Here is a 14540-nt window from a genome sequence, read left to right on the forward strand (position 1 = left end):
GAACACCCAAAATAAACAAACAAATAAATAAATAAATAAAAGAGGAAGTTAGTTCCTAATTACATATATAGAAGTTAATTACCTGCAGCCAATTATCTATTGTCGTATTAAACCTTGCCCCATAATTAGGAAGACTGCCAATTAAGAGGAGAAATTAAGTTAAAGATTAGTTTCCTAAAATTATACATAAAATTAAGTGCAACCCTTTTCTATTAATAAATAAATAAATAGATAAAAAAAGAATGTGATGTCAGATTTAATTAATTATAAAAGAACACTTTACCTCATCTAATCTGTGGGTATTAACTAATAAAATCTGATGTTTGGGGTATGAGAGGCGTTGGGCCAGCCCTTTCCCCCCGCTTTGAATTCCTCTTTTAGAATTGGGCTTTTATAGATTTCTAGTTGCTCAAGAGTTGTTGACTGGAGCACGTAATCCGGAAGTGCTTTCAGTTTTGGACACTTTAAAATTTCCAAGGAACGAAGAGAGGGCATAATTATGGTTGAAATGGAGATGTTTGTTTTATCTTCATTTCCTCCTTCCCACTCTTCCCAATTTCCCATCCACCAAAAGGAAAGACTTTTCAACTTGGGGAATGCAATAATAGTATTTGATGATGATGATGATGTCATTTCTCCATTACTAATGTCACTATCAACTCCCAATCCCAAGAATTCACGCCCCACCCTTCCCACGCATTCCATCCGACCTACTCTCAATTTTTCAAGAGATGGCAACTTCCCCAAAGGAGGCAGATTCTCAATCTTACCCCACTCCCTGAGTGAAACAACCCTTAGTTTATTAATCCATCCAGGAAACACCCGAAGGAGGATGACTCCTTGGTAACCACCTATCCTCAACGAATCAATGTTTAGAGGTGGTTCTAAGGCTTCAAGGACTTCATCATCGCGAATTATCCTCCTGTCTGTCCTCGATTCAAACCATAAATCTAACCTAGTGAGGTGTTTCTTACTCTTAAGTTCTGCTTTCCGAACCTCATCAGGATCTTTCACATCTCCCAACCAACTTATCGTAAGAGATCCTTGAAGGTGGTTCAAGTTTCTCAAATCCTCAATATTAGACACTTCACCACTGACACTCACATGGAAATCATCCAATTCCCGAAGAGAACTTAACCCCTCAAATCCTCTCATCTTCACAAACTGATCGTTAAGAACACTGAGATGTCTTAATTTGACTAGTCTTCCTATGTTATCAGGCAGCCTTTCAAGTTTCTTACAATCCGAGACATCTAAAGTTAGCATATTATACAATTCACACATAGCTTCAGGTAACTCCCTGATCTCATTCTTAGACAAGTCAACATGCCTCAGGTGTATCAACTTTCCTATGTTGGATGGGACTTCTTGTATTCCACATCGTGACAACTTCAATGTTCTTAAACAACTCAAATTAGCGATTAATTTAGGTAAGGCTGCATTCATCGATGAAGGATAACCATCAACAATCAGGCTGCGAAGCTTTTTGAAACTATGGATAGTTGCAGGTAATGGGTCGGTTTCATCATTTCTAAAAACTATCATGGAGTGTCGGGCATCTCTAGAAAAAGAGTCTATCTTGGACTCTGTGGCACCATCGATATCTACACTAAAACATTCATTTTTTGTCAAGTTTTGAGCAAAATCATGCAGCATATCATGCATCTTACATGCATAAATGCTGCCATCACCCTCGTCTTTCTCAAAATCTTGAAAGAAAGAGCGTGCGGCTAAAGCTTCGAAGCACTCACCACCCGTTACTTCCACCTCTTCATTATGTGTTTCCCGAAGAAAACCTTGTGCCATCCACAGTTTGATCAAAGTATCCCTCTGAAGTCTGAAGTCTTTGGGAAAGACTGCACAATATGAGAAACATCGTCTCACTTCAGAGGGCAAGTCATTGTAGCTCAACCATAAAGGAGCCAAAAGATTACTTTCAGCTTCTTTTATCTCCCAAATGTTGTTGTTCAAGACACTTTGCCACTCTGCTCTGCTTCTTTTGAAGCGCAAAAGACTTCCTAGACTCTTTGCAGCAAGAGGCAAGCCTTTACACTTAGCTGCGATTTGTCTACCAATATCTTCTAAATTTCCTCTCTCTCTACTATTTTTATCAAAAAATGCAAGCTAACTGAACAGTGACCAGCATTCATCTGTAGAGAGAAGTCCTAGTTCTAAAATGTCAGTGCGTGAGGAGCCCATGCAGTTTGCAACATTCCTATTACGTGTGGTCACCAAAATACTACTTCCAGGCAAACAACCACACTTGAGGGAGTTTCTCAGTTGCTCCCACTTTGTAGAATCTTCATTCCACACATCATCTAGGACAAGCAAGAATTTCTTTTCCCTAAATGATTGTTGTATTTTTCCCAGCAAAGTCTCTAATTTGTTTAAATTATGGGCAGACCCCATAAGAGCTTCAAGGATTTCCTTGGCAATCCTTGTCTCATCAAAGGTATCTGATACACAAACCCATATTCTCTTCTCAAAATGGGTCACCACCTCATGATCACTATAAACTAGTTGAGCAAGGGTTGTCTTTCCTATCCCTCCCATCCCTACTAGAGAGATTGTACGGAGGGCTGGTCCTTGACTACTCTCAGTACTTAACAACATTTTTATAACCCTGTCTTTATCCATTTCTCTACCTTTAACTTCTTCTACATCTATAACAGAAGCGGTTTCATGATGTTCAAGCTGTTTAATTCCCGCTTCCAATAACTTGAAGTGGAACCTATCTTTCTCAACCATAATGCCATTTATTCTTTCATTCAGTTCTTTTATCTTATAAGCAACACGACAACGCAAACCAACTTCTCTAAAACGAAAGCAAGAGAAGATCATGAAAGAGCATACCTTCCTTGTATTCTTGCGGGGATGCTCATTTACCTTGCTTTGCGATTTTGCAATTGCAGTGCCCCACTCATCCAGAACATCATCCATGTCGTAAGATACGTCTTTGAGCTGATCTAACCAATGTTTGACCAACTGATCCTTCAACTGTCTTTCCTCTGCATCGGCAAGCACAGCTTGGATGGCCTGGAAATTGCTGGTAAGCTTTTTAACCTCGTTCTTGACACCAACGACGAGCCTCACTTCTCGTTGCACTTCCTGAATAAAGATTGAGCTCAGCTGCTCCAATACTACGGAAACAAGAGCATCAGCCATATTGTTCAGAACTAAGGAATGGTTGAGAGAGGATAAAATTGAAATAAAAGGATTATAAATTTGGGAATGTGCAATATAGGCAGTAATTGATTGGTTGAGAAAAGAGGAGAAATAAAAAAGGGGAGCTTATGATTTGATGGTGCTTCATATGATCTATTACTTGATGTATATATAGTGCATTGGAAAAGGCCATGGAATCTCTTAATTTCATGTGCTGATGCAAAAGAGCTTTGCTTTCATGATGGTTTTTGGGATACTCGTCTTCCCCAAGAAATGCCGTTTATTCTTTCCTTTCGAGTTCTCAGAAGAAATATTCCAATATTTACAAGAGCAAGCTAATCATGTTACTCCGTAAATCATTCTTTTTTTACTTTGGATGGGAATTCTTTTCCCCCTTATAGTCATTAAGATTGCTTAATGCTTATGGCCAATGGCGACCTTGATCCATTCAATTCATACAATATTTCGGGACGTATAGTAGTTTAAGCAAGAATCTTGTGCAAGTGCAACAACCAAGTAAACTAAGAGAAGGGAAACACGGATGGAATCTGATGCAAATGCAAACATCTCCAGCCTACAGTTTGTTCTAAGATTTCTGAAACAACGTATCATTTACTAGAATTTCTTTCTTTGATTGTGAACTTGTTCCGCCAACTTTTTGTAAAACCCTTGGTGTTGATCAAATTCACTCCCATTTTATTATCATTACTTCTGTTTGATCTGATTGATCTCTTGCATGACAAAGCTGGCATGTTCTCTTACATTATTGTTGGTCTGTCTATGCAGCGTGAGTGCTTCATTTATCAAATGTAGTTCAGTGTATCAACCTCTTACCTCGGTTGATCTTCTGTACTATCATAGAAGTTTTTTGTTAGAAAAACAAAGATTAGATTATCAGTAATTAATGTATGCAATCACAGGTAAAAGGTAATTAATTTAACACAAAAAATAGAAAGTAGATCAAGAATTTGCTGAACTCTAACATTTGATTAGCAATATATATGAAAGATCACGTCGAGCCGTTCGGTTTCTCAATGAGGTTCATGCCATTCCAAGATTCAACTATGTACCAGTTATTTTTCATGTCAAAAAATATAAATGCCGCTATTCTTTTGGGTGATTAATGTATGGTTCTTAGCCAGAACTCACAATAACTTGCCTAGGTTAAAGCAGGGAAAGATCAAGTAGAAAATTACTAGTTTGATTTTGTTCTTAATTCTGGACCAACTTGATGTGATCACTCAACTTCTAAATCCCAGTAGCAAGAATTGAAAGTGACGTGAAAGCCAACGAACAACTCATCAAAATTGAGGGTTAAGATTTTTAAGTCCTTCAGTACTAACTAACAAATCTCACCAATTGACAAACATCCACTGTTTCTTGCTTTGATTAGTCTCTCTTCTTTGCCACTACTGTATTTATTTATTACATGGTTGGCCATGCTTTGATCTACATGGATATTTTAATAATGGTTTTTCTTCTTTTTTTATTGAAAGAGAGAGAACGATTTGATTAATAAAAGAGAGGCAAAAGGCCTGTGAATCACAAGACAAAAGCAAAAACACGAGAGACAAGTTCAAGCAAAAAGAAGGACCTTGTTGATAAAACCTGTGCTGGTGGCAAGACTTTCTGAAAGAAGATTGAGCAAATTGCTGGGGAAAAAGTGGTACTATTATCAATGATGCAGTTAAGTAGTTTTGGAGGTGGCATGAATGGGAGGATGAAAAGTTTTTGAAGGTTTTGCTAGATAACAAATAAAGCAGTGAAGAGAAATCCTAGACCCAGCACACCTCCCAAAAACCTGTAGGTTCCTGATATTCTTCAATTAAGTAACTTGTTCGATTTAAAGAAAAAAAATAAATCATAATTCCAGTGTTCACCATTTCTTTCCGCACACAGCGGCCAAAGAGAGAACGGGACTAATACAAATAAAGCAATCAGTTAAATCCAAGAGCCACCAGCATCCTTGAAGCCTGGGGGGTCCTGGCATCCATCAATCAAATTCTTCCATCAAATCCAAGCTGCTGTTTCATATGCAATCAATCAAACTGCAGGCAGGAACCTTCCTAACTCTTGCCTCCACCATTGTTTATGCTAGATAAAGCCACATATTGACCACAATGCTGTGGCTGCAATTCAAGTAACCTGCTTCCAACGTCATTTGCCAAATCAATAGCTCCATGAATCTTACAAGCACCTAAAAGTGCACCAAAAACTGAAGCATCTGGCTCGAAAGGCATCCTCCTTATAAATTCACTAGCTTCCCCCAATAACCCTGCCCTTCCCAAAAGATCAACAACACACCCATAATGCTCCATTATTGGCACCAGGCCAAACTCACCAGCCATTGATTGAAACAACTCCAGCCCAATCTCTACAAGCTTGGCACGAGCACAAGCAGTAAGTACAGCAACAAAGGTGACCTCATTGGGACACAAACCTTCCCCTTTCATCTTTTTAAACATGTCCAGAGCTTGTTCTTCTCTACCATTGTTAGCAAGTGAAGAAATTATAGCATTCCAAGTACAAACCTTTTTAACCACCATTTGGTTGTAAACTCTAATGGCATTACTCAAACAACCCACTTTTCCATAGCAATCTATCAATGATGTCCCAATAAAAACAGTAACAAAAACCTCATTCCTTACTATAAACCCATGTATTTGCTTCCCAATACAAAGGACCACTCTTTCATCTAAATTAGCGCATGATGAGAACACACTGACATATGTGGCCTCATTAGGTTTAACAAAACAACACTTTACATCATCATGCAACATCATCGCCCTAAACAGCCTAATTGCCTCACCAAAAAGTCCATTCTTTGCAAACCCATTAATAACACTAGTCCACGAGACTACATCTCTCTTAGGCATGCTTTTAAAGAGACAACAAGCAGAACCCATGTCACCATTCTTCGCATAAGCATCAAGCATTGCATTATATTCAACAATCCATGGGTGCGAGATTTCATCAAACACCTTGCAGGCATTAAGTATGTCACCAAACTGCTAGTACATACCCAACAACAGTATGTACAAACCTAATGAGGCCACATATGTTAGTGTGTTCTCATCACGCAACAATACATGGGTGCGAGTAAATTTAAAAAAACACGATTTCAATCACACGTTCGACACTCAGTCATGCAAGCCCTAAAAAACACAACAGGCATCAATGAAAGACTAAAAACGCAAATGTATCAAAGTGTGCAAAGGAGCAAAAGCAGCTTGTAGGTTTATAAACCTGCTCGTATAACCTTATAAATGATGGCTGTAAATGTCTTACAATTTCCTGTTGACACGATTGTATTCAGTATAAATAATTTATGTATTTTTGGGCTGAGTATAAAGTGGATATAAAGTGACAACGAGAAGAGTCTCTTCAGTTAATCAGAGGTCTCGCTATGCTTAACTCTTCGTCAGGTGCGGTTTCACTAAGAACAGAGAACTCGTCTGGTAGCGGAACATTTAGCTCTGAACAAACAAACTGAACAATTCTTCTTGTTGCAGTCCCGAGTGACATTTTGTTCAAGGTAACTGCAATTGCGAACCTGTTTTTAATATCACAAAAACCTGTGGATCCACCCATACCTGAGTGCCCAAATCCATAAAAGGACCCATCACTTGAACTAAATCTCCTAAAACCTAATCCGAATTTCCCATTCGGCAGTACTAGATTCCTGTACTCACCCACGCCCATGAACTCATCATGAATTCTGGGGTTATTAAAAATCCTGTTGGCATTATTTTGGCGAGAGTTTTCACTGGCTGCAAAGCCTTTGGGTGGACTAGCATCGCTGCTGCTGCCACCAGCGCTATCATTAGCAAGCCTGGTATACCCATCACTGTTACTTTCTCCACCATCCTTGAAATCCTTACAGTGATTCATCTTGAGCTCATAACCATTTCCTTTTTTCTTTGAAGCAGAACCCGCTGCCTTACTCTTTTTCCCTTTCTGCTTTTTGGAGGTAATCTCTGAAGGAAATTTGGGAATGTGTGGGTGGGTACCAAGGGGTGGCATGGACAAAGAGGAATGAGGTGGTGGGACCAGGCCTCCATCAACAAGAGCTGCATAGTAGCGTGCAAGAGCACGAGCTGAGCAATGTCCGTTAGCAGCTGGTATAATGGCGCGACGAACGTTCAGCATGTTAAACAAAGCAGGCACTGCAGTTACTAGTTGGGAAATGTTGTCTGGCTGGAAGGTGGAGGGAAGTTCAGGACGACTAGCAATTTTTGAGAGCTTGCTAACATCATCTTTATCTAATGTCAGAGATGCAAGTCGAGATTCCACACCTGGAGGAGACACATGACAAGCATTAATGTGCCAATCATGAAAAGAAACTTTGAATTTACAATTTGCAGGAACATGATAACTCTATCCATGGAAGGAGGGACAGGCAGGTAGTATGACCACTTGAAAAAAAAGCAATTGCATGTGCAAATCTGTTGTAGTATTTCTGTTAGCGAAGCAAGAACATTAAATACACGGACTTTAACAGATACCTGGAGGAATTCCAACATATAGCTCGCCTTCAATGTTGAGAGGTCGAACTATTGCTTCTTCAAGGATCTCCTGAAATTTCTTCCCAGAAGCATGCTGTTTCATTAAAGCACATTATTAAAATGCGGGACAAGTCAAGCTCCCTCCAAAAACAGATGCAGATCAGACATTCCAATCATAAAGAAATTCAAAAACAAATGCAGACATCAGCTTCGTGGTTCTTTCATGTTCAAACACTTGAGCAAGGGATTGTACCTCGATTAATCCACCACAAAGCCAGCCAAAAGACAGATAGTGATACAACTGCTCCTGGCCAGGTTCAGTCTCAGGTGCTGACATAGCAATCCGTTTCAGACATTCATCCCAGTCAGCCATTAGCAAAGGATTTTCTTCTCTGAGGTTGGCCAAAGCATTTTGCAAACCAGATGTATGATTAAGAACATGGTGGACCTAAACAGGAAAAAAAAAATATGTGAGCATACATACAAAAGAGCTTCAGGTGGTAATCTGAAAGGTTTAGCAGGTCTTGGAAAATAAACTTTCACACCTTGATGAGATTCTTTCCGTTTGTTCCAAATTCTGGCCAAATATTAGCAATATTTTCATCGAGGTTGAGTTTTCTGCAAGACAACATGCGACATTTTGTAACCAACCACAAAAGGCATTTTGCATTAAGTTTGCCTTAAATTACTACATACTGGGCAGAATTACTCATGCTAAAAATGATATCCTATCTAAGAACTGGCAAGGACCTCAAAAGAAAAAACAATTGCAAAAAGTTCCTCATGTAGAAAAGAAAAATCATCTAGTCATATAACCAAAATGCTGACATAGTTTATGCAGGATAAACACCAGTGCTTGTATCAATATTGGTTTTAGGAAGCGGATCATGCATTCAGTATTCCCAGTGAAAGATAACAACTACATGAAAATTAATCAAAAACAAAACTACATGCAAAAATAAATATCTTGCCTAGCAGTTCAGTAAATGATAACACACAAAAGGCTTTGCTTTCATACAATTACTGCTACATACCCATTGTCGACAAGCCAATGTAACATTCCTGCTGCAATGCCCTTTGTTACAGAGAAAACAGGAAAAAGGCTATCAGGCTGTACTGGGCGAGGATCATATCTACCAAGTACTCCAGCAGCAGTATCGATAATAACCTCTCCATCTTTATAGGCACATACCTTTAGGCATCGAATTCATAAAGTAGTCAAAATAAAAGGAAAACAAGGCAGTTATTTTTTCCATGTCAAAAGCATAAAAACCAGTATAAAATAAATAAGGGATTAGTTTTACAGTTGTTAACAAGTTATTCTTAAGATTCTCATTTATGCTACTTTGTCAGAAAAAAATGGAACCATGCAGACCTGGATTCCAAGTATTTTGTCATCATTCCCTAACTCAACTAAAATCTGCCTCAGCTTTGCCTCCACATCAGAATGAACTGGGGTGTCATTGATCCACTGTGCATTTTCTGATGGCCCCTTAGCAATCTTCCTGGCAATTGAATTTCAAGTTCAAATAGAGATGAACAATAATCAAAGACATTATACAAATTGGCACATTGCTCAAGATAGACTTACTCTTGCAGAACAGATTCGGCAAATGGTCTCATGACATCATGATATACTATGCGAGCATCCAATGTGGTAGAAAGTCCTAAACCCACATCAAAGGAAATCTAAAGAAATGCAAAAGTTTTCTCATTAACTGCTACCAGTGTAAAGATTTTATTACTGACCTCTCAGAAGACCAATAACCCGTGAAAATATTACCATATCACCAGGAAATGCATCAATCTGAACCAACAATTGTTAATAAATATTGATGAAATTGCCAACAAACAGATCAAGAAAAATATTGATAGAAGTAGAACAATGTGATAGAAGGACTTGCCGGATTAAATCGTTTAACTTCCTTTTGGCTGAGATTCATCTTTTCCTGTAGCACCTTCATGTTTCTTGCTCTTCGCTCTCCCAAAGATTTGGCATATTCCTTTACAGGAGCACAGTATAAGATTGGAATCGCTGGTATCAAAATAGAACTCTAAAGGCAGGCAGTGCATACTTACAGCAGCTTCACTTGCAGATGTTGACGTGCGGAAGAAGACACTGATAAAATCCATAGCCTGCTCAGGAAAGTCCAGGCGCAGCTTAAGTCCCATTTCAGAAAAGGAAGACAAAAGAGCAACATGGTCCCCCTGTAAGAGAAAGCATAGTATTTACTTTATAATGAAAAATTAAACAAAAATAGAAAAAAATATAAACAGATAGGAGTGATGACAAAACCAAAAATATTGTGCTCAGTTGAAGTGGCATATCTTATGCATAACAGTGGTGAAAGATTATGAAAATAATGGAGCATGCTCAGCTATACTTGACCAGTAATTTGATTTTAATGACCAATGTGCACTTTTGAGTAAATTTCAGCAAAATATGGAGCAGCAACAAAGGGTTAAGCACATGCTGTGATGGCAGAGACAGAGAGACAGGGTAAACAGTATGCTAAACTAGGACACAGAAAACGCTCCCATGCAAGAAAAAAATTATTTTATTGCTCACCACAATTAATCATCAGATCTGTTACACAGATGCTCTACGATTATGATGCATTATTGACAGTACACTGACAGGAAGATTTTCACAAACCTCAGCAGTAGCAAGAAACATTTTAGCTAGTGATTGTTTCATAGAGCTTGATATTCTCTTTGTCAGCCCAAAGTCAAGCAAAATTGGACGATGTGGAGGTTCTTTGCTCACCAGAAAATTACCTGCAGCACAACCAATATAAAAGCATTCAACAGAGTAAACTGATTCTGATTTAGGGCACAATTAGGGAGATTAGGATAGGTAGAGCAACGTGCATAAGAGATGGGAGAAAGAATATATGTTTTGATTTTCGATTTCAGACCCCTAATCAAATTTCATTCATTGAAATAGCTCCCTGAAAGCATATCGCATCGCAGGTGTTACATAAACATCAACAAGAGAAAATTTAGACACCCATTCTCTTTTTCTTTCCTTGTCTGAGGAAACAGCCAGCGATTCTGTTTTCTTTCTTCCTTTTATACTACTGGTAAGAAAACACTAGAGCAGTAGTTGAGTGAGAGAGAGAGAGGTGTACCAGGATGAGGGTCACCATTAAAAAACCCATCAACATATATTTGATGGGCAAAGGCCCGTGTGATTTCTTCAACAATCTTTTGGTTGTTAGCACCACAAGCTTCTAGGGATTCAAAGTCATTCAAACGAATTCCATCCATATATTCCAAAATTAGAACTTTTTCTGTCGACTGTTAATGAGAGGAACATGATGCACAGTCAGAAAGAGTGAAAAGATTAAGGATCATTATCAACATAAGAATAGCAAAAAAGGCACCAGGCAGTTAAGGTTAGAAGGAATTCACTACTTAAGATCCAATCATTGAAAATATGTATAGAAACCATCTGTATTAAGTTAAAAACATGTGAAGAGACTAGCATCAAGTTATTATAGGTAAGTGCATGTGTTTTGCTTGGGTATATGGTATAGACATTCACGATGGTGTCATAACTAAATAATTCATTTTCCTCCACTCCACTCTGCCCAGGCTTCAGAATGACATAAAAATGTTCATTTTTCTCCCACATGATTCTTTTTGTAAGAATGGTAGTTAACTGTCAGGGTTCAGAAATGTCAATGAAGATGCCTGCAATGAGTCCTTTAATATTTGGTCCAGACAGTGAGAAATGTTAATAAAATTCCTACGACAAGATATATTTTTAGGATTTCATCCTTTTGCACCTGCTCTCGAGCAAGCAACTTTGTTATATCAAAACATGGGAGCAAAATGATACCTGAATAACCTCTGGAATCAAAACATCCACTTGATTGATGGGCTTGTTGCTATCATATTTGCTTGTGCAGCCAAGATTTCTAGACACGGTTCTGGTATTCTCTACAAATACAATAGACCAGCATCAGTAAGAGAGAAGGGTACAGTGAACAGTAGAGAAACACAATGATGTACTTGATAAGAAAAACAGTAAGAGAATATAAATGGAGGAAGAGATTAAAGAATGTAAAATTCCTTGCATTGTCTCTGCACAGTGTTAATAAATAGATTGGGAATGTCCTACACTGAATTCAGTATAGTGAGTTGGAGTTTCACTTTCATGAACATGCTAGAAAATGGCTGAATACAGCTGCCAACCATCACTTTCATCTCTACAACATCCAAGCTCACCACTGCAACATAGTGCCAATGCTAATGCTTCCATTAGCACTAACAGCACCATGCCAAAGTCTTCACGAGTTGCCACCAAATCACCACTAGAACCATGCCGCTGCCATTGCACTGCTACCAATAGAGTACCACACTGCCTTGACCACTGTCATTAAAGTTACCCTCACATTGCCACCATCATTGCTGCTGCCACCATCCTCGTAGCACCATATCCATCAAGCCAAGCTGTTGCCTCCACTAAAATCCAAACACGATCACCACAACTGCCAACCTTGCCTCCACCACCATCAATTATCCTCACTGCTGACACCACACAGCTATCATCCCATTCACTTCATTGATTCAATAAAAAATTAAGATGCTGCACTTGGTATGGATTCTAAACATGATCAGATTTAACTGTCCCAATGATTGGATTCCATTATCCTTATTTCAAGCTCCTGATATGAATCCCAAATCCCAATAACCTCATCCAGACCAGCCAGAACTCACATTTATTATCTATTGGTTGTAAAAGAAAAGAAAATAGCAATTTTGTGATGTCATCGACAGAATTTCATCAACAGAAATATTGCAAAAGACAAAGTTTACCTGCTTCGTGGTTGAAGTCGAGTTCTTGTGGAGCTTCTTTGCACCATTCATCGATCATAGGGCTGAAGTTATACTGCGGTTCTGCCCATGCTATCCAGTCAACAATGGATTTTGCATCCTTTAAATCCTGCAAAAAAAAAAAAGGCATGCAAAATAACCATAAGGACTGAAACATTTGTTTTCCGATGCAGCATCTCAAAAGCCAAACTCCAAAGAGTTTCCAAACCTCCAATATGATTTTCTTGATGTCTTCATGTTGAACTTTAACAACCACCTTCTGCCCATCAATTAATGTCGCACGATGGACTTGTGCAATCTGCATAGAATATAACATGAGAGCAACAAGATTATTCCAAAATGTACACACCTTGTGAGAACAAGAAAATCAAAATTTCAATCCTAAATGAGCATCTGCACTAACTTCCTAGCACAAACATCTACTCTAAGGATCTTACCGATGCTGTCGCCAGAGGATTTTCGTCAAAATCCAAGAAAAGCTCCTTCGTGGATTTCCCTAGTTCTTTCTCTATAGTGTGACAAACCTGTGCAAACAAAAATTTTAACATAAACAACCAATAAGAAACATGGCTTGAAAATAAACAGCTAACATTATGAGATAAAAACTAATCAGAAACATCAGGTCAACAAAGTCACATTGAATCACATGAAGACTTCCAAATCTATTAGAAAAAGACTAAAACAAAACCTCTTCAAACGGACGAGGAGGGAGAGAGTCCTGCAACTGCTTGAGATTTGAAATGAAAGCAGAAGGAAGCACATCAGCACGTGAGGACATATACTGTCCAAGTTTCACCCACAAACCCTCCAACTCTACCATCAAATTAAAAACACGCTTAGCATTCCGCTCATGGGCCTTCTTCCACAACGCATCACTTTTCGGTTTCTTCATGAATTTCTCTCTTTTCTGTAAAGCCTTCAGTATAAAAAAAGACAACCATCACAATCAGCATAAGCAATAAGCATCACTCTAAATAAATAACTCATAACCAGATTTTCAATACGGCTGATCCGTACCTTATAATCGATGTAAATTATCATGGCCAATGTAAATACTTTCGCACGTCTCCTGTAAATGTTTCCCCACCCCATCTCTAACACGCAAAATATATATATATATATAGATAAAATGTAGCTAATAGCAGCTAAAATTTCACTCCCCGCCTCTTTCACTACTTAGTCCAACCAACTCCCTGCAGCGTACCTGAAAAAACATCACAGAATCAAATCCTAATATTCTTTTTTATTTTTTATTTTTTATTTTTTGAGAATGCATGATTACAATAAAATATAAAAATCTTCCAGCCTACCAATACCACATAGACATAGCCTTATTTCTTCACAAACTAATTAAAAATTGTTCGAATTATTACTAAAAAAATCAATTTTTTTATATCAAATTGTTATTTTACACTCTAATTGCTAGAAATTGTAAAATTAGAGGCAAATTACAATCAAATTGAACAAAAAAAATCAAAAGATACCTGATTACAACAGTAGTCTTTAAGTATCAGTAAGATAATAGTGATTAAAAACACAAAATCTAGGTTCAAAATTTGAGAATTTAAAAAAGAGAGAGAACCTACCTGAAGTTACAGGAAGAGAAGTTTGAACAGAGAGCAAGAGAGACGGGAAGAGAAAGAGAGGTAAGTAAGGGAGGAATGCGCGAAAATTCTTCGAAACGACCGTCAGTAGATGTCGTTTTCAAATTAATGGAATCTGGGATGAGACGAACCCGTGCTGTTGAAATTTTGATTCCAACTTCTGACTACGTATTTGTTGACGTTAGGTTTTTTTAAATGATTTAGATAATTTATTAATAATATATTTTCTTTTTAAGTTTATTAAAAGAATAAAAATTAAATCTTATAAATTATTTCAAATAGAATAAAATAAAAGTTGAAAGATGATAAAATTAAAAAAAAATACAATTTCATAAATTATTTCAAATAAAATAAGAATCAAATTTGATTGATAAGAAATTTTAACTAAGAAAATGATAATATAAAAGCAAATAACAATCAAAAA

General features: G+C 37.8%; 3 protein-coding genes across 5 annotated transcripts; all 3 read right to left on the bottom strand.

The window, feature by feature from the left end:
- Positions 1–306: 306 nt before the first annotated feature.
- LOC133674623 (putative disease resistance protein RGA3) lies at positions 307–3165 on the bottom strand. The gene is made up of 2 exons (XM_062095837.1): positions 2130–3165; positions 307–1856 (listed from the first exon to the last, which is right to left on the bottom strand). The coding sequence occupies exons 1-2, from the start codon at positions 3163–3165 to the stop codon at positions 307–309; spliced, it is 2586 nt and encodes an 861-aa protein (XP_061951821.1).
- A 1791-nt stretch (positions 3166–4956) lies between these two features.
- Positions 4957–6313, bottom strand: LOC133674624 (putative pentatricopeptide repeat-containing protein At1g10330). The gene is given in 2 exon segments (XM_062095838.1): positions 4957–6208; positions 6295–6313. Coding segments are annotated over 2 exon segments (996 nt in total). The 3' UTR covers positions 4957–5231.
- A 68-nt stretch (positions 6314–6381) lies between these two features.
- On the bottom strand, positions 6382–14279 carry LOC133674435 (uncharacterized). Of its 3 annotated transcripts, none has more exons than XM_062095533.1 (19): positions 14099–14279; positions 13530–13716; positions 13201–13428; positions 12950–13036; positions 12721–12810; positions 12495–12621; positions 11515–11615; positions 10802–10970; positions 10327–10448; positions 9750–9806; positions 9575–9673; positions 9420–9477; positions 9262–9337; positions 9046–9175; positions 8705–8862; positions 8216–8288; positions 7924–8118; positions 7671–7764; positions 6382–7460 (listed from the first exon to the last, which is right to left on the bottom strand). In XM_062095533.1, the coding sequence occupies exons 2-19, from the start codon at positions 13602–13604 to the stop codon at positions 6550–6552; spliced, it is 2850 nt and encodes a 949-aa protein (XP_061951517.1). In that variant the 5' UTR covers positions 13605–13716; positions 14099–14279; the 3' UTR covers positions 6382–6549. The 3 variants fall into 3 exon arrangements, with proteins under 3 accessions (XP_061951517.1, XP_061951516.1, XP_061951518.1); XM_062095532.1 differs by having other exon boundaries at positions 9750–9878; XM_062095534.1 differs by lacking the exons at positions 13530–13716; positions 14099–14279 and having other exon boundaries at positions 9750–9878; positions 12950–13020; positions 13201–13338.
- Between the last annotated feature and the right edge of the window lie 261 nt (positions 14280–14540).

Source organism: Populus nigra, chromosome 15 (assembly GCF_951802175.1).
Source record: "Populus nigra chromosome 15, ddPopNigr1.1, whole genome shotgun sequence".
In the NCBI taxonomy this organism is placed as follows: Eukaryota; Viridiplantae; Streptophyta; class Magnoliopsida; order Malpighiales; family Salicaceae; genus Populus; species Populus nigra.

Excerpts from the sequence above, each read along its gene's own strand:
- LOC133674435 (XM_062095532.1), bottom strand. The coding sequence starts at position 13,604 with ATGGGGTGGGGAAACATTTACAGGAGACGTGCGAAAGTATTTACATTG. Across the intron at positions 12,811-12,949 it reads ATCCTCTGGCGACAGCATCG|ATTGCACAAGTCCATCGTGC; the intron begins GTAAGATCCTTA and ends TATTCTATGCAG. Across the intron at positions 9,176-9,261 it reads GCCGAATCTGTTCTGCAAGA|GAAGATTGCTAAGGGGCCAT; the intron begins GTAAGTCTATCT and ends TTCAATTGCCAG.
- LOC133674623 (XM_062095837.1), bottom strand. The coding sequence starts at position 3,165 with ATGGCTGATGCTCTTGTTTCCGTAGTATTGGAGCAGCTGAGCTCAATC. Across the intron at positions 1,857-2,129 it reads TGAATGCTGGTCACTGTTCA|TCTTTCCCAAAGACTTCAGA; the intron begins GTTAGCTTGCAT and ends CATATTGTGCAG.